General features: G+C 42.8%; 1 protein-coding gene across 4 annotated transcripts in view; it reads left to right on the top strand.

Annotated features, from left to right (window-relative positions):
* TEDC2 (tubulin epsilon and delta complex 2) overlaps positions 1 to 26,674 on the top strand; it is a 1,244,333-nt gene extending 1,217,659 nt beyond the window's left edge. For all 4 annotated transcript variants that reach the window (XM_044065295.1, XM_044065294.1, XM_044065296.1 and 1 more), the window contains one exon: positions 26,391 to 26,674. In XM_044065295.1, coding sequence (XP_043921230.1) covers positions 26,391 to 26,537 — 147 coding nt within the window. In that variant the 3' untranslated portion in view covers positions 26,538 to 26,674. The remainder of the gene's footprint in view (positions 1 to 26,390) is intronic.
* Positions 26,675 to 27,810: the final 1,136 nt, after the last annotated feature.

The following is a 27,810-nucleotide window of genomic DNA, read 5'->3' as shown; positions in this document are numbered from 1 at the left end:
TTTCACATTCCTATCAGGCCCAGCTGCAGGAGATTCCTGAGATTTCGGGCTGGTACTTCTCATTATCAGTTCTCTGCATTGCCCTTTGGTTTATCTACTGCGCCCAGGGTGTTCACAAAAGTTCTGGCTCCTGTAATAGCTTTCTTCAGACAGAGGGGAATACAAATTTATCCTTATCTGGACGATTGCCTGATTCTTGCTCAAGACAAAGACAAGTTACTTCAACATCTGCAGTATGTAATGGCAGTTTTAAGGTGCCTAGGTATTCTGTGAACGAAATAAAGTCCAGTCTAGTACCCTCTCAGGACATGTGCTTTCTGGGTGTGAGACTGAATACAGCTTCTCAGATGGATTTTCTGACCCCGGACAAACAAAGAACTCTTCACCTATACTTCCAGCAGTTATCAGTACTGTCCAGGCTGACTGCAAGGACAGTCCTTCAAGCCTTGGGGTTCATGGCATCTTGCATTCTAGTACTTCCCAATGCCAAACTGCATATGAGGAAGCTACAATGGTATCTCAAAACTGTATGGACTCAACACTGCCACGATTTGGACACTGTCATTCGGATAATACCTTGCATCCAGAAGGAATTCTTATGGTGGGCGCAGGAATGTCACCTAAACAAGGGACTCTCTGTGACCCGACCAGAGGCGAGTCAGATCATAACGACGGATGCCTCGGACTTGGCTTGGGGAGCACACTTCAATGGGAAATGGATTCAAGACACGTGGCCTCCCAGACTACAACATTTGCATATCAACATGAAGGAGATGTTAGCAGTTCAATTTGCCCTGCTGGCCTTCAAGGACCTTCTCCAACCAGGACAGGTGTTGATTCGAACAGACAACACAACAGTCATGTGGTACATCAACAAGCAGGGGGGAACCCATTCTTACCCTCTTTGTAGACAAGCAATGATATTGTGGGAGACTGCTCTGAGTTTGCACATCACTCTTCAAGCACGGTTTCTGCCAGGAGCACAGAACTCCTTAGCAGATGTATTGAGCAGACAAATTGTGGACCCCCACGAGTGGAAATTGGATCCTCAGGTATTCCAACAGTTGACAGTGGCTTGGGGAACTCCAGACATAGATCTGTTCGCTTCTCCACTAAATTTCCAACTACCAAAATTTTGCACAAAGATGTTTCACCCAAAAGCTTGGAAAGTGGATGCTCTATCTTTCAGTTAGAACAACCTTCACGTCTATGCTTTCCCTCCTCTGCCTCTCCTTCCCAAGGTACTCTTGAAAGTCAGACGGGACAAGCCTTGCATGATTCTAATAGCACCAGATTGGCCACTTCAGCATTGGTATCCTCTGCTGAGGAGTTTAATTCAGGAGCCTTCTTGGCCTTTGCCAGAGATTCCTCACTTGTTGTCCCAGTCGAGCAATCATTTGCTCTATGTCAGGGTGCAGTCCCTGCATCTAACAGCCTGGCGTATTCTGTTTTAGAACCTGTGGGGTCTCAGCTTCCTCAACAGGTTTTGGATGTCATTTTGGAAGCCAGGTGGCCCAGCACTAGAAAAGTTTATGCTGATAAATGGAGGAGATTTTTTCTTTGGAGCACAGCAAAGGGCTTTGATGTCTCAGTACCTAATTTGAGTTTTACGCTACAGTACCTTACTGAATTACTAGACAAGGGTTTGTCATTTTCCTCTGTGAAGGTTCATGCTGCAGCCATTTCTGCTCACTATGATTGTGACCCTCCTTTATTTTCTCATCCTTTGTTTAAGCAATTTCTTAGAGGGGCAAAAAATATAAGACCCCCACGTAGAGCTCCTACTCCTTCCTGGGATCTCAATTTTGTGTTGGAGAAGCTTACTTTACCTCCTTTCGAACCTGCAGCTACGTCTGAGCTGAAGTTTTGTCTTGGAAAACTGCTTTTTGTTGGCCATTACCTCTGCTAGGAGGGTCTCTGAATTGCAGGCACTCATGGCAGTTGAACCTTTTCTGGTATTCCATAAGGATAGGGTGTCTTTGCGTACTAACCCTACTTTTATGCCTAAAGTGATTTCTAATGTGGCCTTGAACCAGTCTATTCATTTGCCTACTTTTTATGCTGATCCCCAAAATAAGGGGAAAAAGTCTTGCATTCTTTGGACATTCACAGGCAGCTACGTTATTATTTGAGCAGAACTAAAGAGTTCAGGCAGACTCAACAGTTGTTTATTTCTTTTGCTCTGGCTTCTCAAGGGAAAGCTGTTTCAAAGCAAACTATTTCTAAATGGATTGGTCATTGTATTGCTTTTTGTTATTCTCATCATGGGAAGAATGTTCCTGTTGGGATCAGACCTCATTCCACTAGGGCTACTGCCACATCTACTGCCTTTTTGAGGGGGGTAGCTACTAAGGATATTTTGGAAGCAGCTACTTGGAGTTCAGTGCACACTTTCACTAAGCATTACCATCTCCCTCTTTATTCCAAGTCTAGGGCTGGGTTTGCCACTGCAGTTTTACAGGGCATGTTAGCAGCTCCTAATGCTTTTTAGTTTGCCAGCCTCCCTTTTCCTTTGCTTTGGGATTCTACCCACAGGTTATGACTGCAGCAATGTGAGACGAAGAACATAGTACAGTTTTGTACCTACCATAAATGTAGATGTTCGAGGATCCACATTGCTGCAGTCCTATTTTCCCTCCCTCCTTCCCCTCTATTGTTTGGGGTTGTGGGTTTTTTTCCTTTGGGTTTTTTCTATTTTGGCTTTGACCTTTCCTTTTTAAGGCCTTCTGACATCTGGGGCAAGAAAGACTGAGGATATGGCGTCGGTCATGCGCTTAAGTACTACTACGTACTGACGTCAGCATCGGGCGTCCATGACCGACGCCAGCCTAACTCTTTGGTATTCGGGCCGACCGAGGACAGCGGACTACCCGCAGGTTATGACTGCAGCAATGTGGATCCTCGAACATCTACATTTATGGTAGGTACAAAACTGTACTTTATATATTGTGTCTGTGTATGGCTGTAACTGTTTAGAGCTAATTTACTACTGTTATGCTTCTTTGAACTAGTGATTATTTTTACTGTATAAAATTGTCTGTGTTGGAGCTTTTCTCCCCGGGCCTCTACTGAAAATGGATTTTATTCCAGTTAAACTAGCCGGTCAACAAATGCAAAATAAATAAATAAAATAAATACAGCTAGCAGCAATTTCAAATTTCTTTGATGATTGGATGAACGTTCCTTGGCTTCTCCAAGACTTTGTAAGTTTTTTTTAAGAGAGACACTTTTGCTGAAATCTCCTTTCAAAGATCCTATGCCACCTTGAGATCTAAACCTAATGTTGTAAACCATTGTACATTCTCCCTTTGAACCATCTGCAGACTGTGATCTGAAATTTTTGTCATGGAAAACATTGTATGTTATGTAGTCCAATCTCGCCTACAGTCCTACCCGTGGTTCGGAGCCGAATGTCGGCTCCGACTCGGCCATACTTTTTTTTAGCTTAAAGTGTTTCTTTTGGCTGGGCTAAGATGGTATCCCATGCTGCACTGTTCTCTATCCCCAGATCTCATTTGCCGCTCGTGTAGCTCGGCCGTGGTCTCGCTCTTGGCTGTGGCTAAGTACCCTTTTTCTTCTTTATCAGAGAAGTTTTTTTGCAAAAAAAGCTATTTTAATGGCCATTGTGTGTGGTGTTATCTGTATTGTGAAAAAGTTGTGTTTCTTGATTGTTTATTCTGTGGTATCTCACTAGCTGTTTCCAACAGGCTAGGCCCGTTTCAGTTACAGGACCTAGTCTGCCCCTTGCTTTCCTTGTGTGCTAAAAGTTTCCCGGGACTAAAATCATTTAAATTAGAGGAATTAGTCCTCCCCCACTTGTGTTTGTGTCTGAGGATCGTTTAACTTAGAGATCTTGTGGTATTCTGTCTGTTGTAGGCTTTTTCCCGCCTTGTGACTGACCGTTGGTCGATTTTTTCAGTTGGTTACTTGTTGGTTAACTATGTCCAAAGATACTAAGGAGCATAAGCCCTCGGGCTTCAAGAAATGCTCTAGGTGCAGTTACAAAATGTCCATTACCAATGGACACTTTGTGTGTACTGTGTGGGAGCGATTCATCTCTAGGAATCATGCAGTTTCTGTCATGCGTTTAGTCCGCGAGTTCTTCAGGAAAGGAAAAATAAATTGATTTTGAAGGGACTTCAGAAACCCTCCTTCAAGGAGGGTCTGGAGAGTGCTTCCAGCTCTAAGGCAAAATCCTCAAAAGCAAAAAAGCGATCTCCGGCTCCATCAGTCTCCTCGGAGCCACCGGAGAAAATAGCAAAGTCTGCATCGACATCCTTGGCTCCATTGTTTTCGGGGCCGCAGGAAGCGTCAGTTATTATGGAACCTGCTTCGTCTCCAATCTTCTTGGAACCTGTTCGGAGCCGATCACCTAGCATTAGGCCAGTATCCCCTCCTCACAGATCCCCTTCAGAGAGGAGGTCTCGATCTCCTTCTCTATCCTCCAAATTTTCCAGGACCTTATCAGATGTGGACGTCGATAAAGTGGTGCAGATACTTCTTCAGTCACCAGTACTGGCAAAATTGTTCTCGGCTCCGACCCAGTCGGCTCTGGAGCCGGTCCCTCAACCTGCATTGATATTTCTTCCTCCGAGCACATCTCAGCTTTCGTAGCCGGAGTGCTCGGCTCCGTGTGATGTCCCTAGGTCGGTTCCAACAGCCCCTCCTGGCTTATCGGTTCCGACATCAGCTCCGACCATCCACGGGGTTTAGGACTCAGGATTCTTTGGTCAGACCTGAGGAAGAGGATTCGGAACACCTCTCTGCTCCTTTTCTCCCTCTCGGTGCTTCGGCGCGGGGAAGTTTGACTCCTGTCTTGGCTTCGGAGGCTGGTTCTTCGGACCCGGGAGGACCAGCCTTTGAGTCCATGCAGAACGCGCTGGCCAGGTCGTCAGTGGCATCATACGGGTCGGTCATTCTGTCCCCTACTACACCGGTGCAGGTCTCTGATCACCATTTATCTTTGGACAGCAGAGCCCCAAGGCCTCAGGGTACCCCCACGAGTGGTCCCCATATTTCTGAGGGCACCTCAGAGTTTTTGCCTGAGGATCCATCCAGAAAGAAGATGTGCAAGAGGAAGCACATAGATTCTCAGGATGAGTCTCTCACATCAGACACCGACCTCGAGGAATTGGAGGGGTCCCCTAAGTCATCCTCTGAGGATGTTTCTTTCCCTGACATCCTAGAGATTTTCAAACAAAGAGGTGACTGGCCATCCAAAGCCCCCTCCAAGGAGGAATCTGTCTTCCTGAAGGCCTTTGGTGCTCAGCCCTCCGCCTCCTGGGTATCTCCACCCTTCAACGAGCTTCTGGATTTGGTTTGTCGAAGGGTGTGGGAAACCTCTGACTCTGTGAAACCAGTCCCCAGGAGACCCAATAAATTTTTGTCTGTTCCTCCTGATAATTAATTTCTGTCCAAGGGAGTCCCTGTGGATGCCATGGTGGTGGCAGCTGCCACCCAGAAGGAATTAGCTGAGACTTCTTCCACCGTCCATCCCCCTAACAAGGAGTCTAGGATTATGGACCGGTACGGGAAGCGTACGTTTTCTTCAGCGACCTTTACCTTACGGTCACTGAATTACTTATCACACTTTACACGGCTCCAGAGAGATCTCCTCAAGGAGCTTGGAGATACTCTTACGGGTAACGTTTCTGAGGCAGTGGCCCAGACGGTCAACGCTCAGATGTCTACCCTCAATTCCATTGCAAACTCCTCCATGAGGCTAATCTCCTACGCAGCCGAGGGAGCAAGTAGGGCAGCAAGTTCAGGAGTTGCTCTTAGGAGGCAGGCCTGGATGCGCCTTTGTCATTTCACGGAGGCCTTCAAGTCTTCATTCACTGATGCCCCTTTTGATGGTTCCTCTTTGTTCTAATCTAAACCAAGGTGAAAGACACTCTCACTAGGTGCAAGCAGGAGCGAAAAACTCTGTCTGCCATAGGAGTCAGTTTTTCCCTTCCCTCTAGGCCTTATTCCAAGGCCCAGAGGGGTGGCAAAATGTGGTTCAAGAAATCACAGAGGTTTTTTCCCGGTGCTCAAGATGAGCCCCCCTCCAGAGGCAGGGGACGGGGTGGTTATTCAGGGAGACGCTGCCTAGGGGCAGAGGAGGCCCCCGCAACTCGGGAGACCGTGATTCCTTTCGTGGTTCTCCCTACCGCCGCTCCTGATGGGAGGCCCGACTGTGCGTTTCCGGAGCCAGTCGGGGGGTCGAATCTCATTATACCCGGACGCCTGGCAAGATATCACCCAGGACCAATGGGTTCTACGAATAATTTCCAGAGGATATGTCATCCCCTTCTCATCAAATCCCCCTCCAATCAAGAAAATCACGGATGTTCCACCCAGTCAAAGGGATTACGCAGTTTCAGAAGTTTCAAAGCTGCTAGAAAAAGGAGCCATCCAACATGTCCCCTCAGACCAGATTGGATTAGGGAATTACTCCAGATTCTTTTGGGTGCCGAAAAGGACAGGGGACCTGAGACCCATATTGGATCTCAGCCAATTGAACCACCCATGTGCAAAAGTGCAGGTTCCGAATGGTCACATTGCAGTCTATTCTCCCATTGTTGGGAAAAGAAGTGTGGATGTGCTCCATCGATCTCAAGGATGCTTACTACCACATAAAGATGGACAGGGCATCCAGAAGTCACCTACACTTCCAGCTGGGAGCCAGTCACTTTCAGTTTCGAGCCCTGCCCTTTGGTCTCACCACAGCCCCCAGGGTGTTTACCAAATGCATGGCAGTGGTGACTGCTCACTTGAGACGTCAGGGATTCCAAGTGTTTCCGTATCTGGATGACTGGCTCTTTACTGTCACCACCAGGCATCTACTACTTCAGACCAGGGACGCTACTATCAACCTATGTCAACAGTTGGGCATCACATTGAACTGGGAAAATTTGCCTTGTTGCCCTCACAGCATGTCAGTTTTATAGGCGCCGAATTAGACACCGTCCTCATGCGGGCGTTTCTACCACAGGAAAGAATCAGAGTCCTACAACAACAGGTTTACACCTTGCTCCCTCTGAGAAGAGCGAAGGCAAGATAGGTCCTCCAACTGTTGGGGACAATGGCTGCTATGATTGTTAGTCCCTCTGGCAAGGTTACATATGAGGCTTCTTCAGTGGCTATTCTTTGCCCAGTGGTCTCTTCAACGTCTCCCACTTTCTCACCCTATTCTTCTCACAGACAGGTGCAAACAGGATCTCAGTTGGTGGCTTTGCACCAACAACCTGAATGCAGGATAGCCCTTCATTCCTGCACCCCTGGTTGCCATGGTGACCACGGATGCCTCCCAGATGGAATGGAGGGCATTATCTAGGCAGGACAGTCCAAGGCACGTGGCAAGAGCACGAGATGCATCTGCATATCAGTGTCCTGGAGATGAGAGCTGTGCTACTAGCGTTGCAAGCACTTCAGAGTTTTCATCCTCGCTGCACTATTGCAATCCACTCAGACAATATATCAGTGGTGTGGTATCTGAACAAGCAGGGAGGAACCAAGTCTTATCCCCTTTGCAGGGAGGCCATGCGAGTGTGGCAGTGGGCAGTGTCTTCCCAACGTTTTCTGGTGGCACTGCACATTCCGGAGAAGTCCACTGTGATCGTAGACAGGCTAAGCAGAGCTATTCTGATGCCTTATGAGTGGTCCCTAAACTGTCAAGTTGTGGAGCATATCTTCCACAGGTGGGGTCAGCCTTGCTGCGACCTTTTTGCCAGCCCCCTCAATGCCAAATGCAGCAGCTACTTCACACTGATCCCCCCTCGGGGGGAGTCACCCAGGGACGCTCTAGTCCATGATTGGCCCTCCGGTCTACTATATGCCTTCCCTCCGGTCCCCTTGCTGTCAAAGGTTATTCAGAAAGCACAATCCTTGGGAAGCAAAATTATTCTGATTGCCCCACACTGGCCTCGTCAAATTTGGTTCCCCTTTCTCCATCCCTATCTCATGGACGCTCCTTGGATTCTGGACCCACAACCAGACTTACTGACGCACATGTCAGGGCAGCTCCATCCCTCTCTTTAGACCCTCCGGTTGACAGCCTGGCTACTCCACTTCTGTCATTAGTTAGGCTTCATCAATTTTCGCCGGAGGTGTTTCATATTTTATCTTCCTCTCATAAGCCCTCGACCAGGAAGATTTATTACAGCAAATGGAAGAGGTTTTCTATCTGGGCGCATGCCAAAAAGACTGACCCTTACACTGCTTCAATTTCGTCTGTATTGGAGTTTTTGCCTATGCTGTTTAACCAGGGTTTAGCGGCCGCAACCGTTAAAGTCCAATTGACGGCGATTTCTACCTTTCGTGTTGCAGACGAGCCTAGTCTGATGGCACATAGACTCTATAAGGCTTTCCTGAAGGGCACTTTTTTACTTCATCCTCTGGTATCGGAACCTGTTATGCCTTGGGATTTAAACTTTGTTCTACAGGGTCTTAATTCACCCCCCTTTGAGCCTGCAGCCACTTGCGATTTAAAATTCTTAACTTGGAAGACTGTTTTTTGGTAGCCATCACGTAAGCCAGACGTGTTTCGGAGCTTCAAGCTTTATCAATCAAACCCTCTTATTTGATTTTTCATAAGGACAGGGCTTCTCGCAGACTGAACCCCTCCTTTCTTCCTAAAGTAGCGTCAGTAACCTTAACCAATCTATTGAACTGCCAGTGTTTTTCCCCAGTTCTCAAACAAGGCAGAATTCAAATTTCATCAATTGGCTGTGCACAGACAATTAGGTTTTCATTTGCACAGAACGAAAGACCTCAGAAAATCTGTTCAGTTGTTTTTTATTTTCGGAAAACAGAATTGGGTCTCCTGTTTCCAAAGTCACGTTGTCCAGGTGGATTTCCAGTTGTATTTCTTTCATTTATTCCTCGGGTGAAGGCTCACGCTACTCTGTCTGTATCTACATCTACAGCTTTTCAGGCCAGATTGTCTATGGATGTTATTTGTGCTGCGGCTACTTGGGCATTTCCTCACACCTTTGTTACTCATTACAAGTTAGATGTGGTATCTTGGGGCAGGTCTTCCTTTGGTTCCACAGTGCTCAGGAGTATTTTCCACTGAGCCTCCCAGGATTTAGATGTTGGGGACGCTGTCCCACGGGTAAGAATGTAGGCGAGATTGGACTACATAACATCAAGAAGTTACGTACTCACCATAATATTCGATGTATGCAGTCCATCTTGCCTCACATTCTTACTTACCCCCCCCTCCTTCCCCCGTCCTGGAGGATCTGGAGGTTAGGTCTGGTTTCAGAGCTCCCTTCATTCTTGGTTTGTTCTTCCTTTCCTTCGGTGGTGTTATGCATGGAGAATGAGTACTGGTGCTCACAGCAAACTAGATCTGGGGATAGAGAGCATTGCAGCATGGGATACCATCTTAGCCCAGCCAATAGAAAGACTTTGAGCTAAAAAAGTATGGCCGAGTTGGAGCCGACATTCGACTCCCAACCACGGGTAAGAATGTGAGGTGAGATGGACTACATACATCGAACGTTATGGTGAGTACATAACTTCTTGTTTTGGTGCCAATAACCTCTGCTAGAAGGATTTCAGAAATTCAGGCCTTATGTAAACCACCTTGTCTGATTTTTCACAAAGACAGAGTTTCCTTACGAACAAACCTCACCTTCATAGCCGAAGTAGTGTCAAGGAGTCTAATATCAATTTTACCGGTATTCTTTTCAAACTTCTGCAACAGAGGTGAATACTGTTTGCATTTACTGGATGTTCACAGACAGTTATGCTTCTATCTTCACAGGACAAAAGATATGAGAAAATCTGACCAATTATTTGTCTCTTTTTCAAGTGCAAGGTTTAGTAAGTCATTCAGCAAGATGACCTTAGCCAGATGGCTCAAGTATTGTATTTCCTTTATCTATGACAAGAAGAAAATTGCCTTGCCTATGCCCGTGAAAGCACATTCTACAAAGTCTGTATCCACTTCAACAGTTTTTCAATCTAGAGCTTCAATAGATGATGTATGTGCAGGGCGTCCCCCCATGCCTTCATTACTCATTACAGATTGGATTTGGTCTCTAGGGAAAGAGCATCCTTTGGTTCAGTGGGGCTCAGGAATATCTTTCTGTGAGTTCTCCCAAGATCTAAGATGGGGATATTGTCCCATATGTCAAGGATAAAATGAAAATTGACAACACCGGGTAAAAAAGTTATGTACTCACCGTAACATTCCATCTGTGTTGTCCATTTTCATTTATCCTTGACTCACCTCCCTCCATCTCCTGGCCTTCTTAGAGCTTTTGGTGGAACGGATAATGTACCTTTAAGTTATTGTGACTTTTAAAGCATAGCAGATAAGGCTTCTTTATTTATTTTATATATATATATATATATATATATATATATATATATATATATATATATATATATATATATATATATATATATATATATATTTTTTTTTTTTTTTTTCTGCAAACGCGATCCGAGGTAATTGGGAGAGAGGGATTGTGGGTGGAGGTGAAACTTGAGAGTTTTTGGCTTGTGTGAGCTGTAGTAATGGCCGAGTCAGTTCCAATATTGGAACCAAACCCAAATGTCAAGGATAAATGAAAATGAACAACAAAGATGGAACATTTTGGTGAGTACCTAACTTTTTCTATCTACACTTTGGCAAATGAAAGTAAGGTATATATAGGTATTCTCAGGCAGTGTCCCCTCCTACTATGGGATGCTAATATTTTAGATACTGTTTGGGTTAAAAATTTGGATTTTATTGAGGGCTGTGAGATATGTCCATAATTAACTGGTTCACACCACTAATGCATTTATAAAGTTGTTTAGTCTATTAGTCCTACATACGAAAAAATGTATTTATATGCCTTTTTTAGGACAGATTATGATAAAATTAGGAATAAAGTTACTTTAGGGTATACTGGATGAGTGTGTTTGGTTCATATAATATTGGGGAAAGTTGGGATATTTTTACAATTTTCTATGTTTGATGAATTTGTTCCCATGGTTCCCTGTAAATCCAGTTTATTTAAGTCCCCATGGTGGAATTTCTCCTTGCAAATATTGTGTAATAGGTCTATCTATTTGTGGAGGAAAATATAAAAGAAGTCCTCATAAAATAAATTGGGGCGGTACAAAAGAGTTGATTGTAAATTTAGGACATTTTTGAGGAGTATGAAGTGAGATTATGAGCAGAATTTAGCAAGGAAAGAAGCTGTGAATTAAGAGAGCTTTTTATAAACATCTGTATAAGAATGACTGCAACATAGGTCTATCCCTGAGAGGTGGAGATAATTTAGTAGCTGGTTGTGGTATTTTGGCAAGTTCTTATTTTATTTTTGTGCTAATGATGTTTTGAAGGCTAGGCTGGCCTTGGCGGTGCAGCAGTTAGCATGGTCACCTCATAGCAAGAGATTCTCCAGTTCGATTCTGGGCTTGGATGTCTTCTGTGCAGAGTATGCATGTCCTCCCTCCAGTCATATGGGTTTCCTTTAGGTCCTCTGGTTTCCTCCCACATTCCAAAAACATGCAGTAGGTGGATTGGACACTCTAAATTGGCCATGAGAGTTTGTGTGTGAGTGAGTGGTACTAATGAAGTACCGAGGCACGGCTAGCCACCTTGCGGTTTAAGCATTGGCTCGAGATGATTGTCACTGTTGAAAGTGACACCTCGACCCCATGTGCAAAATGGGGAAAAAGTGGTGAGGGATGGATGGATGTTTTGAAGGCTGTTGTTAGTGTTCATGTAGCTGATGGAATTTCCATCTGTTGTCTCATTAGATCCCAGTGAGTTAATTAGCTTGATAAGTGTTAGCTCTGCTGTTGGAATAAATTGTGTTTTTTGTCAGCAATTATTAAAGAAATTGCTGCTTGCTAGTGTCATTCATTGGTAGGTACTTGGCTATCAGCCCTGGGGCCTATATAAGCCTAGCCAAAAAGGTTCCCTGGCTTTCACCACCCAATAAGATTATTTTCCTTTGCCCCTGTCAAGCAGTGCTGCAGAAGTGATCCCCGGGGTGAATTTTCTATTTCCCATCCAGTCATCAAGATTTTTCTTAGAGGGCCAATGAAGAGCTTTGCTTGACATGAATGGGTAGTTTGTTCCAGAGTATGGGAAGTCTCTGGGACAGGAATCTATCCCTCCAGCATGTTCTGTTTTCTTATGGTGACAAGGTTTAGGTCCCTGGAGATTTCAAATTGTTTGCAGTTTGGTTATGTGCCAGATAATTGGCAGTTGGCTGATGTTGTACCAGTCCCAAAAGGTGGTGATTCCTATTACTGACTGTTGTAGACTTATCAATCTTACTAGTATTCTGGGGAAATGTTTTGAAAAGGTTATTTATGAATATATTTTTGAGAAGCCTTTGATAGTAGAGATGTTATCCAGCATGCCTTTTGGCTGGATCTATATTGCAATATCGACATTTTAAAATGTTGAATCCCATTGTTCGACATAAAAATGTCGAACTCCAAGGTTCCAGAACAGCCAAATAACCGATTTCTTTCCAACAGAAAAAAATCGGTTAGCCAAACACATTTAAGAGGGGGGTTTCGCCCCCTAAACCCCCAATGTGGGGGGCTGTGCCCCCCACACCCCCGTAACTAAATATTCTAACTCCGAGACCACACTACAGTCAGGGAAATGGCAGGTGTAACAGAATGGCCAACTGATTTCTTTCCGTTAGAAAGAAATCGGTTATTTGGCCATTTGGGAACCTTGGAGTTCGACATTTTCGTGTCGAATAAGTGGGATTCGACATTCTAAAATGTCGATATTACAATATAGACCCTTTTTGGCTGCTAGATCTTGTCTTTCAAATTTGTTTTCCTTTTACTATTCTTTATGGAAGACATTGGATGACTATCTGATTGTGGACATTTTATATTTGGATATGTCCAAAACATTTCATATTATGCTACATGGTAGGGTTATTTCATTGTTACTGGATTCTGGTCTTAACATCTATGTGGTTCAGTGGGTATTGACTGACTGGGTAGAACTGTAGGATTAGGTTAGGGCACCATTTATCTAAAGAGCAGGAGGTAAATCAAGTGTCCCACAGGGCTCCATGTTGCGACTTGTCCTTTTTGGTATTATGGCTAGCTTTCCTAATGATGACAGGATCTGGTTGATTAAATATGCTGGTGATGTTAAAATTGGCTCTGCCATTAGTTGTATAGCTGATCAGTTTGAGTTACAAAATTGTCTAGATAATACATAAAAATGTACGCTATCAAATGATATGAAGTTTAATGTAAATACAAGTGTATTGCATTTTGGAACAGATAATTCTTTGTAGCCTTATGTTTTGGTTAATTTGAGGATTAAAGTGGTGGAAATTAAAGATCGGGGTGACAATTCATGCTTTATGTTTTGAGACACATTTGATGAATATTAATAAGGAAGTGTTATTGTGAAATGCATAACATATTTAGATTTATTGATAGGATATGTTGATTTTATTACTTTATGAATTTTAATAAGATCTGGAATTGAATACTTTGAATCAATTTGTGTATTTAGTAACTTAGAATTAAACAGGCTGGAAAAACTCAGAGATATGGATATAGATTTGGTATGAGGACCCGTAGTTATAAATGTAGATTAATTTCCTTACACCATTAAATACAGATTAGTTAGAAGTGATTTGATTTTTTTATAACTGCCCTAGAGACTCCAGTTTTGGTGATTTACTTACTATAAACATGATGTATCATTCTTTTGACACCAGGAATAAAGATTTGCTGATCAATATTAAATTGGGTAACTGTCGAGTGATACATTTCATTTTTGGGAAATCTCCTGGTTGGTGAAATAGCATTCTACTTAAAATTAAGAAGCCTGTGTCAATTATTTCATTTAAAAATAATTTAGATGTTTGGGTTGGTACATGAGATTCTAATTCGGTTTATTCTGAGGGCAAGTCCTATGAAGGCTTTGCATTTGTATAAGGAGCTTCGAACATTGAAATATGTGTGTACCTCTTCATCCAGAACGAAGGTCTTTCATTCACCCTAGTCTCTAAAACACAGGTTTGATGAGTTGTCTTTAATTCCTGCAAGGCATCAGTTTTCTGCAAATTTAATCATCTTCTCCTTCTTTCGGCTTTTTCCCGGTTAGGGGTTGCCACAACGGATAATCTGTCCGCTCATGATTGGCAGTGGAGTTTTACAGTGTCGAGTTGCCAGCCCAGCGCCTAACCTTCCACTTACATGCACACACTCACACCTAGAGCCAATTTAGAGTGTCCAATCCACCTACAGTATGTCTTTGGGATGTGGGAGGAAACCGGAGCACCCAGAGGAAACCCACGTGACCACAGGGAGGACATGCAGACTCCGCACAGAAGGCACCCCAGCCGAGGATCGAACTGGAGAACCTCTTGCTGTGAGGCAGCAACGCTAACCGCTGCACCACCGCAGCCACCCAGTTTTCTGCAAATTTAATATTTATTCTAAAAAAAGCCAGAAAACCAAGTGTAGGAAGTCATTTATTGCTAAGTGGCAGAGATTTTCAGTTTTTACCAATAAGGGATTACTGCCTTGAGCAGTTTCTTTAGCACAGGTCCTCAAGTATCTATACTTATTTTACAAAGACGTTTTGTCTTATTCACCCATCACGATACATGCCTTCACTGTCTCTGCGTGCCTGCCCCTGTCACCTATCTACACTCATCACCACGTGAAACAGTTCTTTAAAGGGGGTATTACATCTAAGACCACCCAACAGCAACCCCATTCCTACTTAAGACCTTAACTTTAAGAGAATCTAAGTCTGCCTCCTTTTGCAACAGCAGAGTTAGCACCCATCAGAATACTTGCAGGGAATACCACTTTTCTGCTAGCCTTGACTTCTGCAAAAATGCGTTTTTGAACTGCAAGGTGTCTTTCCTGACATTCCATAATAAGGTCAGAATCACCCTTAGAACCCTTCCTGTCATTTATGCCCAAGGTTGTATCAGATCTCTTTCTTATTCAGGCCATTAATTTCCCAGTCATCTTTCCCAATCCTCGGAACAAAGGAAGAGGAATGCTGCATTCAGTAGAAGTCCACAGACAACCGTCATTCTACCTAAATAAGACCAAATTCCATAACGGGGCAGTGCAACCTTTGGTATCTTTCAGAGGGCAAGGAGGGGGGGAGCCCTGTAGGTAAACAGACTTTTTCTAAGTGGATAGCTAACTGCATTGCTTTTTATTAGTACCATCCAGGGGCGGCTCGTGCCATTGGACTGCAGCCCTCCCAGGAAAAAGATGGAAGTGTATTACTGACATTTGACATAAATAAAAAAAGTATTAATATTTTGTTTGTGCTATATAATCTATAACACCGGTGCTTATGAGCGAGTCTGCAAAGTCCCGGAACTCAAACTGCGCATGCTCATCGAGTTCCGTTTTTTTTTTTTAGAATGTGTATACTATCTGACTGCTGTAAAAGGCAGTCCGGATTAAAGAAAATGCATCAGAGTGGTACCCAGACGTCTATGCAGTTTTAACCGCACAGTAATTAGAAGGGGGTTCGGACTGCCATGTCGGCAGGCAAGTACGTGACGTGGACAACTGGATTGCTACTTAACTGGTTCTTGCTCTCTTCTCAAAAAGAGCGGAAACCAAATCAGTAGCAGTAGTTCAGTAATACTTTACTTGTCTTGCCTTCGGAGTTAGGAAGAGAGAAGGGGTCAAGGATTGACAGTGGATATCGGCGTTGTCTTTGGTTGGTGAAAGTCTGGAAGAAGAAACAACTTTCGGCTTGCATTTGCAGTCGGAGAGGAAACGAAAAATAAAGTTACTTTTCGTGAACTGATTAACTCAGGTAGTTGTCTCACCATGCTGGACAGACATGTTCAGTTGAGTTGAGTGACTGAAATAAATAGTATAGTTTACTTGCTCTTCAGTTCTTACTATTGAAAAGGTGGTAGAGTAGAGTGTGATGTCTTGCAGTTTGAATTTACAGCTGGTAAATGCTGTTCCTATATTTCTGCAAAAATAATAGAGTATTTTGTAAGTGTGTGTATGCGTAGGTGTAGGAGTGTCGATTGTATCCTTCATATCCGGACTTAATTTAAAGTAGTGATAGTTTGTTGTTGCGTTTTTTTGAAATGTGCTGTGCATAATACCCAGGTCAGGTCACCAGACATACCTGTGAGTTCAAAGGAAATAAACCAGCAAGCACGGTACAGTGACACAGCTAATGATTCCCCTCCCTCCCATTCAGTATTCTGTTAACATCTAGTAATGGTGCCCGTTTCCTAGCTTAATCATGTAAATAAATACATACAATATACGCAAATAAAAGAGAGGAAGAACAGTGTTTCTGCACTGACTTGGGGTTACTGCAGTTAGTTGCAGAGAGGTATAGCCATTAGCTACCAGCCCATAAGCCCCAACACCAAAGATACAAAAAATATTTTCTCGGGACTGCTATTTGATTGCCATATAAGGTTATTTGGAAAGTCAGTGTTGTTTATGGTAGTCCCACCCATTAAATCTACGACTGAACATGGGCATTAAAAAGAAATCTAAATGCACCTGTGGTAAAATAATACATTCATGTAAGTCTTTTCTTTACAGTTGCATTTTAAGCAGGCTCATGCTGGCATAAAACAGATATGTTGTGCCGTTTTACAGTATTCCCGTAAGTCTGTATACGCTATGCGTCTTCACACTTTTTAACTAAGGTAATAAGCATGTGGTTTAACTGCTGTTTTTGCTGAGATGGGCATTTTGCATTTATGCTAGGGGATGCAGTCATTTGTTTACTGTGCAAAAATGCTGGTTATCCATGGTATAAGCGTTCTAAATCATACAGTAATAATTTTAATTTGGTGTTTATAATGCATCATTAACAAGCAACTGACACAGTTCTCAGTAATCACTCCCCCTGATTTTTAGGGATGCCCATGCTGTGGCTCTAAGTCAGTACAGTATAGAAAATCGGACAAAACAGTGGGAATGTGGGAAGAAGTGGCGGGGAGAGATGAGCAAAAGTTGGAAACTCAAGGGAAAAGGGAGAATAATTAATAGACTTGAGGTAGTATGGCTAATCTGCTATGCAAAAAGCTTGGGGTTTACTTTGTGCTTAAGTTGTGTATAAAGTATAAGGCAGGTGTTTTATTGTGACCTGGTAGAAGTGTGACATTTTTTTTCATGATGAGACATATGAGCACAGCTGAGCTAACTAACAGTCAGTCGAGTGCTGTTTTAACTCGGGGTTGAACCCTTCTCAGTATGCACTTGCTTTGATGGTTTATTTGACTTCTGTCTTTTATGTATTTCTGATGAAAGCCATTTTCTTTCCATTATAATTTTTGTTGTCATATAAATTCAGAATGTAAGCTTAGCATAACCACTTTCAAGTTAACTTTTTGTAATAGGCATGAAGCCATGAACAGATTTGTAACACTTAACTTGGCATAGACTAATAAATGAGGTTAGGTATACTGTTTGCATGTATGTAATGTAAATGCATTCAAGAATAACATCGTGAAAGGTGTATTTTATAGGCACAAATACCATAAATACAGAAAAAAGTTCTATTGCTTGCATTACTTTAAATTTAATTTAGTGTAGTATTAAGAGGCTAGCAGTTACTGTTTATTAGGTGCAGATTAGCTATGCTTTTTAACCTGGCATGCTATGTTGGGAGCCCACCCTTTCTTCCAAGAACTCCTGTAGTTGTTGTCTTTCGGCTTTTCCCGGTTAGGGGTCGCAGAACTTCTGTAGTAATCTAATTTTACATCCGAACTTACAACCTTGAAACTTGGCATAGTACAGCAGTGCATGTTAGCATATACTGAGAGTGTAAAGCTGACTCAACATATATTTGAGGTCACTGTGATCTGGAGAACTTTTTCCATGTCTGAGTAGAGGGTGGGGTGGATTTGGCATTTTTTTCAGTCAATTTTCCATTTTAATGTAACAGTTGTAACTAGTCTTGTCACAGTGGCGGACTCCATCTGAGAAGTTTAGATGAATACATAATGCTGGCAGTTACAAAGTGTGCTAACCAAATCCAGATGTTTTGAGTTTGTCTCTGTTTAATAAATACTATTCACAACTAACATAGCTCTCAACCTTCCTTCTCCAAAATGAGGAACACTAGCCATCATAATGTGGAACAAATGGGCAAAATGTGGAGCACATACTAATGGCTTACTGACAACTTCAAATAGGAAGGTAATAGGATGGTTAAAATATGCTGGTTTTATTTGTGAAGAGGATCTTTTAATGAATTAATATGATTCATTTCCATTTACCATGTATTTCACTGTTTTGGTTTAGAAGGTATATCATTACGCTGTAACAACAATTTAAGACATTTAGAGGTAAATAATTTGGCTATCTCTGCCTTTGTGTGCACTGCTTGCCTGGTTTGATTCAAAGTTTGCTTCTATTTACATACTAATGAACTAAACTGATTGCTGCTGTAAAGATCCTTATTTCTTATATAAGTAATAATAATCTTTATAAAAATAGAATAACCAAGTATGCTCACTGTTTTCTTAGAAATGTTATAAAACCCGTTGGTGTACCTCCTGCTTCCAAGAGGAAAAAACAGGTCAGGCACAAGATGAATTTGCAGGTGCCCATCCATTTTTCAGTGCCATTTTTTGAAAGGTGATAGTGTCAGTCTGTTTCACATGTAAGGGAAAAAATGAGGGGAAAAGAGATAAATGTTGGATAATGAATCTATCCATTCATTGTGTCTTGTTTAAACACTGGTGGAAGTTTAAGTGTTTAGATTTAGTGTTTGCAGACCATGGTATTATGGAAGTGTGATAGTTTCAGAGAGCTGGGTCCATAAGAGAGCCAAATCCAAGATATAGATCACCACATAAGTGATAATGTTGATGTTCTTCGTTTTCCATTGCTGCAGTCCTTACTATTGGGTATAGTCCGCATCCAGTCGGCCCGAATACCAGAGTATAAGGCTGACGTCGGTCAGGGCGCATTAGACTGACGTCAGTACGTCGGTACTAATGCGCATGACCGGCGTCATATCCTCAGTCTTTTTTGCCGCGTGGTCCGATGCAGAAGCAGTTTTGCGAGTGCAGGTTGGCGTTCTGAAATATTTCCGAAACCGGAGTTTCAGACCGAATCAGAGTTGGCTAAGTACCCCGTTGGGGAACATTTTGGTTTTTTCTTGCCTCAGTATTTAACCGGATGTCAGAAAAAGTGAATAACTGTATTTCTTGTGGGAAACAAATACCTCATAGGGATTACCATATATTGTGTATACCTTGTTTAGGGCCTGAGCACGACGTTGTTGGTTGCCGCTCTTGTGCTAGGTTTAACAAACGCACTATTAAGAGGAGGTTAGACTGTGCCAGATTAGTGTTTGGGAAGCGTTGCAATTATAAAATGCCGCCGGATGCACCGGCGCCTGCTTCAACCAAGAAGCGCAAGGACAAAACAGCGAAGCCTAGGGTTGATGAACCGGCAGTCCCGGACGTCGGTTCTTTAGGTGGCTCAGTGGAGCCAGAGGTTTTGCCAGGAGTTTCTATGGAGTCTCAGGCAGAAACTTTACTGTTACAGGATGTACCCTCTCAGGAGGCAGGCCAGGCTGAGGGGCTTCTCAGGTAACTATTCTTCCCTCTCTTCCCAAAGTAGTTAGAGCCTCTCCTTCTGTTGCCAAAACTTCTTTTAGAGGTAGGCCAAGTTCAGCTTCAGTAGGGGCTTCTCCTAGCCTTTCGGGTTCTGTACCTAAGAAACATATGCTTAAAATGGCAGAAGATTTGATTACTATGATTAGAGGTTCTATGGGCCCTCCTGATAAGAGGCCTAGGGTAGAACCAGAGTTTGACAGTTTTGAACAGGGTTCAGGGGCTTCTGAGTCTTCTGCGGAAGATTTGCAGGAGTATCCTCATTATTCTGATTCTGATGTGGATGATGCCACTCCTTCGGCTTCTCCTCCTGAGGATTTTTCATTTTCAGAGACTCTGCATTCCATGAGGGAGCACTTTAAATGGGAAGGCCAGGATTACTCTGATTCCAGGAAGAGGCTTAGGGAATTCTTGTTTTACCCCAGCATAGGCCCTTAGCTATACCTCCTGTGTTGAATGTGGTGGAAGATGTTTTGCAGAGGCTTCCTGAACCCTGATTCTTTGCCTCCTGCTCCTGTTAAACCTGATAGGTACTATAGGGTGCCCGAAGCTCATAAGTATTTGTTTAAGAGTCCTAGGGCGGACCCAGAAACTGTTTCTCAGGGGCCTAAAGGTGTTAAGGCCTCTGTGGTTAAAAATCCTGTTCCCACTGACAGAGGCAAGGGCGTTAGATAGGTGGGGTAAGAAAGTGTATACTTCTTCCACTCTAGCCATGAGAGCGTTGAATTGTCAGTTTCACATGCTGAAATATCAAAATTATCTCCTTTCACAATTGAAATCTAAGGTGGATGCTTTGGCGGAAGGTATTGATTGTAAAGAATTGCTAGATTTAGTTTATGTGTCTGAACAAGTGGGCAAGCATTCTTTGCAATGTGGTTTTGATGCTGTGCAGGCCTCCTCGAGGGTGGCTGCCACTAGTTCTGTTCTTCGCAGGCATGCCTGGTTGAGGGATCAAAATTTGGCTGAGCATGTTAAGACAAGGATTTTGGATGCTCCTTTACAGTCTGATGTGTTGTTTGGTTCACCTGTGGAAGCAGTTTTAAAGAAAATGGAGGACAAAGCTAAGTCTATGCAAACTGTGAAAGATTTTTTGCAGGTACAGCCACCGAAGTTTAGTAGAAATTGGCCTGCTAAGGGGTGGACATATCCTGCTTATGATTCCCAGTCTAGGGGTAGGTCTAGACGTGGTAGGGGCAGGGCTCAAGGTTCTTTTAGGCCTAGAACAGGGAGTTCACCTGCTCAGACTTCTGGTGAGGGCAGGGGTCAGTCCTTTCGTAAACAGACCCAATGACCTGCCTTTTCAGCTGCCAGTAGATTCTCGTCTGGCAGCTCCTTTGGAAGGACGACTGTCTCTTTTCAAAGAAAATTGGGATTTCATTACTCAAGACAGATTTTATTTCCATACAATGCCCCCTTTCAAAGGCATGCCAGACGTTCCTCCTCCACAAAGAAAAGAGGCTCACAAGCAAGTTTCTCAGTTACTCCAAATGGGGGCCATTCAGCCAGTCCCTGTATCAGAAAGGGGCCTGGGATTTTATTCTCGCATGTTCCTAGTACCAAAGAAGGGGAACACGTGGAGACCGATTTTGGATTTATCTCTCCTCAACACTTATCTGGACATTCCCAAGTTCAAGATGTTGACGTTACAACAGCTTTTACCCCTGCTGGGCAAAGATCTCTGGATGGTAACTTTAGATCTCAAGGAAGCTTACCTTCATGTGCCTATCAGGCTAAGTTACAGGAAGTATCTGCGGTTTCGAGCTGGAGATTCTCATTATCAGTTCTCTGCATTGCCCTTTGGCTTATCTACTGCGCCCAGAGTATTCACAAAGGTTCTGGCTCCAGTGATAGCTTACTTCAGGCTACAAGGACTTCAAATCTATCCTTATTTAGACGACTGCCTGATTCTGGCTCAAGAAAAGGAAGACCTTCTACAGCATCTGGAATATGTTATAGCAGTGCTAAGATGCCTAGGGTATTCTGTGAACGAAATAAAGTCCAGTCTAGTACCCTCTCAAGACATGTGCTTTCTGGGTGTGAGACTGAATACAGCAGCCCAGATGGCCTTTTTAACCCCGGACAAACAAAAGAGTCTATCACTTTACTTCCATCAACTATCTCATCAGTCCGTGCTGACTGCAAAGACAGTCCTTCGAGCATTAGGGTTCATGGCATCTTGTATTCTGGTGCTTCCCAATGCCAAACTGCATATGAGGAAGTTACAATGGTATCTCAAAAATGTATGGACACAGCACTGCCAGGATTTAGACACTGTCATTCAAATAATTCCTTGCCTTCAAAGAGAATTTTTGTGGTGGGCTCAGGAATGTCACCTAAACAAGGGACTCTCTGTGACCCGGCCAGAGGCGAGTCAGATTTTACCGACAGATGCCTCAGACATTGCTTGGGGAGCTCATCTAAATGGAAAGTGGATACAAGACAAGTGGCCTGCCAGACTACAGCATCTACATATCAACATGAAGGAGATGTTAGCAGTCCAGTTCGCATTACTGGCTTTCATGGAGTTACTTCTTCCAGGGCAGGTGTTGATTCTAACAGACAACACAACTGTCATGTGGTACTTCAACAAACAAGGGGGAACACATTCTTATCCTCTATGCAGGCAAGCAATGATTTTATGGGAGACTGCACGCTTGCACCTAACTCTTCAGGCAAGGTTTCTGCCAGGAGCACAGAACTCCTTAGCAGATGTGTTAAGCAGACAAATCATGGATCCCCACAAGTGGAAACTGGATCTTCATGTATTTCAGAAATTGATAGTGTCATGGGGAACTCCAGACATAGATCTGTTCGCTTCTCCACTAAACCACCAGCTGCCACAGTTTTGCACAAAGGGGTTTCATCACACAGCTTGGAAAGTGGATGCTCTGTCTTTCAGTTGGACAAACCTTCATGTGTATGCCTTTCCACCTCTGCCTCTTCTTCCAAAGGTACTGTTAAAGGTCAGACAGGACAGGCCAAGGATGATTTTGATAGCTCCAGATTGGCCTCGGCAACACTGGTACCCTCTACTACGGAGTCTGGTAAAGAAGCCTCCATGGCCTTTACCTTTGATTCCACATCTGTTATCCCAGGCGGACGGTCATCTGCTCAATGTCAAGCTTCACTCTCTTCATCTGACAGCCTGGCATATTCTGTGTTGAAACACAGCAGGTCTCAACTTCCTCAACAAGTTTTAAATGTGATTATGGAAGCTAGAAGACCTAGTACAAGGAAAGTGTACGCAGCAAAATGGAAGAGATTTTTATTTTGGAGTAAAGCAAAGAATTTGGAGATTTCTGAGCCTAATTTGAGTATGGCTCTTCAATATCTTACTGAGTTACTGGACAAGGGTCTGTCCTTATCTTCCATTAAGATTCATGCTGCAGCAATCTCAGCTCACTATGATTGTGACCCACCATTGTTTTCGCATCCTTTGTTCAAGCAGTTTCTTAGAGGGCAAAAATATAAGACCCCACGTAGAGCTCCTACTCCTGCTTGGGATCTCAATTTTGTGTTGGAAAAACTTACTCTACAACCTTTTGAGCCTGCGGCTACTGCTGAATTGAAATATTTGTCATGGAAGACTGCTTTTTGTTGGCTATTACTTCTGCAAGAAGGGTGTCTGAGTTGCAGGCCCTTATGGCAGTCGAGCCCTTTTTGATTTTCCATACGGATAGGGTATCATTACGTACTAATCCTTCCTTTATGCCTAAGGTGGTTTCTAGTGTGGCTTTAAACCAAACTATTCATTTGCCTACTTTTTATGCAGACCCCCAAAATAAAGGGGAAAAGATTTTGCATACTTTAGATGTACACAGGCAATTGCGTTATTACTTAAGCAGGACTAAGGATTTTAGGCAGTCTCAGCAGTTGTTTGTTTCTTTTGCTTTGAGTTCGCAGGGCAAGCCTGTGTCAAAACAATTTCTAGGTGGATTGGCTTTTGCATTGCATTTTGTTATTCCCATCATGGCAAGGAGGTTCCAGCTGGGATTAGGCCTCATTCCACTAGGGCTACTGCCACTTCAACAGCATTTCTACGGGGGGTGGCAACTAAGGATATTTTGGAAGCAGCTACTTGGAGTTCAGTGCATACTTTCTCTAAGCATTATCACCTTCCTATCTACTCTAAGTCTAGGGCTGGTTTTGCCACAGCTGTTTTGCAAGGCATGTTGTCAGCTCCTGCTTCTTTATGATTTGCCAGCCTCCCTTACCTCTGCTTTGGGATTCTACCCAATAGTAAGGACTGCAGCAATGGAAAACGAAGAACATAGTACAGTTTTGTACCTACCATAAATGTAGATGTTCGAGGATTCCATTGCTGCAGTCCAATTTACCCTCCCTCCTTCCCTCTGTGTTTAGGGGTGGTTGTGTAGGTGAGTTTACCTGTTTATATTTTTGTATATATTGTTCATGTTTTGGTGCAGGTATTTTGGGCCTTGTCTTTTTAGGGTCTTCTGACATCTGGGGCAAGAAAAGACTGAGGATATGACGCCGGTCATGCGCATTAGTACCCTGACGTACTGACGTCAGTCTAATGCGCCCTGACCGACGTCAGCCTTATACTCTGGTATTCGGGCCGACTGGATGCGGACTATACCCAATAGTAAGGACTGCAGCAATGGAATCCTCGAACATCTACATTTATGGTAGGTACAAAACTGTACTTTTCTTTTGGCTTTTCCCAGTTAGGGGTCGCCACAGTGGAACTCCGGTCCACTAATGATTGGCAGTTGATTTTTACGTGCCGAGTTGCTGGCCCTGACGCACAACCTTCAACTAAGGTATGCCCATTCACGTATGTCTCCACACAGAAGACGCTCTAGCTGAGAATCGAACGGGACAACATCTTGCTGTGAGGCGACAACGCTACCGCAGCACCACCACCACAGACTCATAAGTGATAATATAAAGTATAAATATAGGACTTTACGTCTGTCTTTGTATCCTAGGGTCTTTAGGTTAGTGTAGCTTTTTAGTCAGGAACCACTGGGGTCTTTCTAGCTGGGCAATTTGTTTGACCAGGTACATACTAAAGGGAACATTGTACTCTCTTTAATTAAAGCTGAGTATGCCTTGGGTATTGAAATGCATATGACAGTATTTGTAATAAAGGACAGGATTACATTATTTTGAGAAGCTCATTACATGTGTTGGAGACTTGCAGTCATCTTTGTAGGCTTTACCTGTAAACTAAACAGAATGCCAATCTATCGTGTGTGATCCATAACCTATGCAGTAATCCTTTAAGCAATGTATTTTGAGCTTGTTTATTGTTTGCTTTTCATTTTTTTACTTTGATCATGTTTTCCCCATGAAACAAGTAGATAGTTGTTGTCAGGCAGCAGGTCTTTTTTGGATAAGAAACATTTTTACAAGTGGGGGGTATCACAGAGATTGCTACTTTCAGCATGTTACTTGGTATTTTAATAAAGCTGAATATAAATTATAATTAGAACTGCAGTGCAAGGAGAAGTGGTTTGAGTTGAGTGCTGCTTGTTTTTTTTATACTTGATTTTGACTGGCATTCCAGTAATGTATTTAAAAAGTAATTTATTTGTTCATGCCTCACAACCTTTTTGTCTCCATCTAGATATTAAGTAAGCTGTCGTGCAGCCAATGCATTGAAATATTTTTTTTTTCTTTTACACTTCATTTTGTCTTGATTGGACTCTCATAATGACGGTTTGGCACCCAGGGCAGTGTATTTAATTAAAGTTACAGTTTTTTGGTTTTGAGCATAGCCCCTCCCTTCTCTAGTTGGCCACACACCTTCCCATTGACCCCACCCATTCAGCTGTCTCTTGCAGCCCCCCTTTTATTTGAAATCACCAGCTGCCACTGGTACCATCATGGCAAACAAATTACTAACTCCATTACGGAACACACTACCAGGGAAAAAGGAACAACCACAACCTTCCTAAAATAGGCTACTACTCAGGCTATTCTGGAAGCAGCCACCTAGTCATCTATTCACACCTTTACAAAGCATTGCAATCTTGGTGCTGTCTTCAGAATCAGAGCCAAATTTGCCTCTATCATTCTGCAGAGTGTCTTCTCACTGTCCCTGACATTTGGCCAACCACCCATTCTCAGTTAGCTTTGAGTATCTTCCCAAGACAGTACTGCAACAGTGACTATGCTGAACATAGTACAGTTGTGTTAGGAACTTATTATTATTGTAGATGTTGAAGTGAACAGTTGCAGTAGCCTTTTTCTCCCACCTGCACTGCCTCTCCTATCTGTCTGGGATTGGGGTGGGTACCAAGCTCAACTCCCTTTTCCCCACTCTCCATTCTCCACTGCTACTCCTAGCCAGAGTCCTCAGTAGGGCAGGTCATGTGTGCATAGGGGACAGATAGAGTCCTGGCTCTTGGGTCACGAATGACCTGATTATGGTGCAGTCTAAGGACTCCTTTATACCACTGATGTCTAGTAGGGAAAGCATCCACCGCCTATGAGATTTAGAATTTCTCTGGTATTTGACCTTACAGTGGACTCCTGCAAGGCAGGAGTTCCCAAGACTCGGTACTGCAACAGTGACGTACTCAAACATCTACAATTGTGGTAGGTTCCTAACTCAACTGTACTTTTTATTCTGTCAGCTTTCTAATTAAATAGTACAGGTGTTTTAAGCATTTCTTATTTGAAGCCATTGTCATTGTTTTCCATACTTTCCATGGTTCTTGACTGTATGACTTTTGAAGCTGCACCTGTAAAACTGTGTTGAGTGTGACTCCAATAGAATAGGCTGTTAACTACTTTGTGATGAATTGCAATTAATATCCAGTATTTTATTTCTCTGCATTTTCTTTACAGGCCTTGACTGACGAACTGCTCCCGTATTTTCAAACTGGCTTACCACATGTGACAGATTTGCCTGTTTTTTATCGGGCCATTTATTCTCTGCTTTGTGAAAGAGGAAGACACTTTCCTGTCTTGATCATTGATGACATTCCAGAATGAGCTACTTATGATGAAGGACATTTTTTTTTACTTCACAGTAACTTCTGCACAGAGAACTAAAAACATGTATAGCAGATGGTCAGTTGAATTACAAAAATGTAACTGATTCCATGGGAGAAACATGAAATGCAGCACAATCTGGATCTTTGTGTAGACTTATTTAAAAATATTTATAGTTACAATTGTACATCTGTGTAATAACTTGAGAAAGAGAGGGAGGAGTGAATTGACAGTGTGTGAGATTAGAAATTAAGCGCACTTGGTCAAAAGTTTCAACAGTCAAGGAACGTGCCAGTAAAATGTATCACATTAAAAATAAGCACAAACACAAACTGAGTATACAAGAAATATGTCACGGCAGTCCAGGACCGGAAAACCAAAAACTAAGAAAAAAACAGCTCAATAAAAAACATAAATTTAATGAGGCACCTTTCGTTCATAACAGATATCTGATGAAGTTCGTTATGTTACGAACAAAAGGTGCCTCATTAAATTTATATCTTTTATTGAGCTTATTGAGCTGTTTTTTTCTTGGTTTTTGGTTTTCCGGTCCTGGACTGCCATGACATATTTCTTGTATACTCAAAATGTATCACATTACTTCACTGCTGTGTTTGGTAACAAAGCAGGAAGGAAGACCACTTTTTGTATTTAGCAAAAGAGCAAGAGTCTTTTAGCCTAAATAGTGTAATATTCATTGATGCAGTTTATACTGTTAAGTACAACAATGACCATGATGTATATTTGGCTTCTTAAGGCTTAAAGTATACCTTGCTCACTTAACTGATTTTTGTAGCCTGTCTTTTTTTTTTTTTTTTTTTTTTTTTACTTAAGTTTGTCTGATTCACTTCTCATCCCTTTTGGAGGGAAAAGGTGATTAGTTACTATTTAAGTGTTGTACAATGATTTGTATATCTTGAAGGGTTTAGCCTGTATTCTACCTGGAATAAGGAATTACCTCAGAAGAATCAAGCCTTATTACAAAATTAAAGGGTAATGTTCCTCTGATTTCAGGAGTCGTTTGGGCAGTATGGGTTTTTTAGCAGTCTAATGCATTGCAGCTGGACATTTTTCTTTAACACTATGCCCCTTGCAGGGAACAGTTCTGAGCCAGTTCACCAGAATACACTGACACTGACAATTACATATCCAGTATATATCCTGTGGTGGCAGCCACTCACCTGTCTCCCATGCTTCTTGAAACTATTGGCCACTTCACAGCACCATGATTAATGCACAAGTATGTTTTGGCCTTTGCTTTCTACTAGGTAAA

The sequence above is a fragment of the Protopterus annectens genome, chromosome 3.part0 (genome assembly GCF_019279795.1).
Source record: "Protopterus annectens isolate FY-2018-M chromosome 3.part0, PAN1.0, whole genome shotgun sequence".
Classification (NCBI taxonomy): domain Eukaryota; kingdom Metazoa; phylum Chordata; order Ceratodontiformes; family Protopteridae; genus Protopterus; species Protopterus annectens.
The sequence above is the reverse complement of the archived record's forward strand: the minus strand, read 5'-3'. Positions and strand labels throughout refer to the sequence as shown.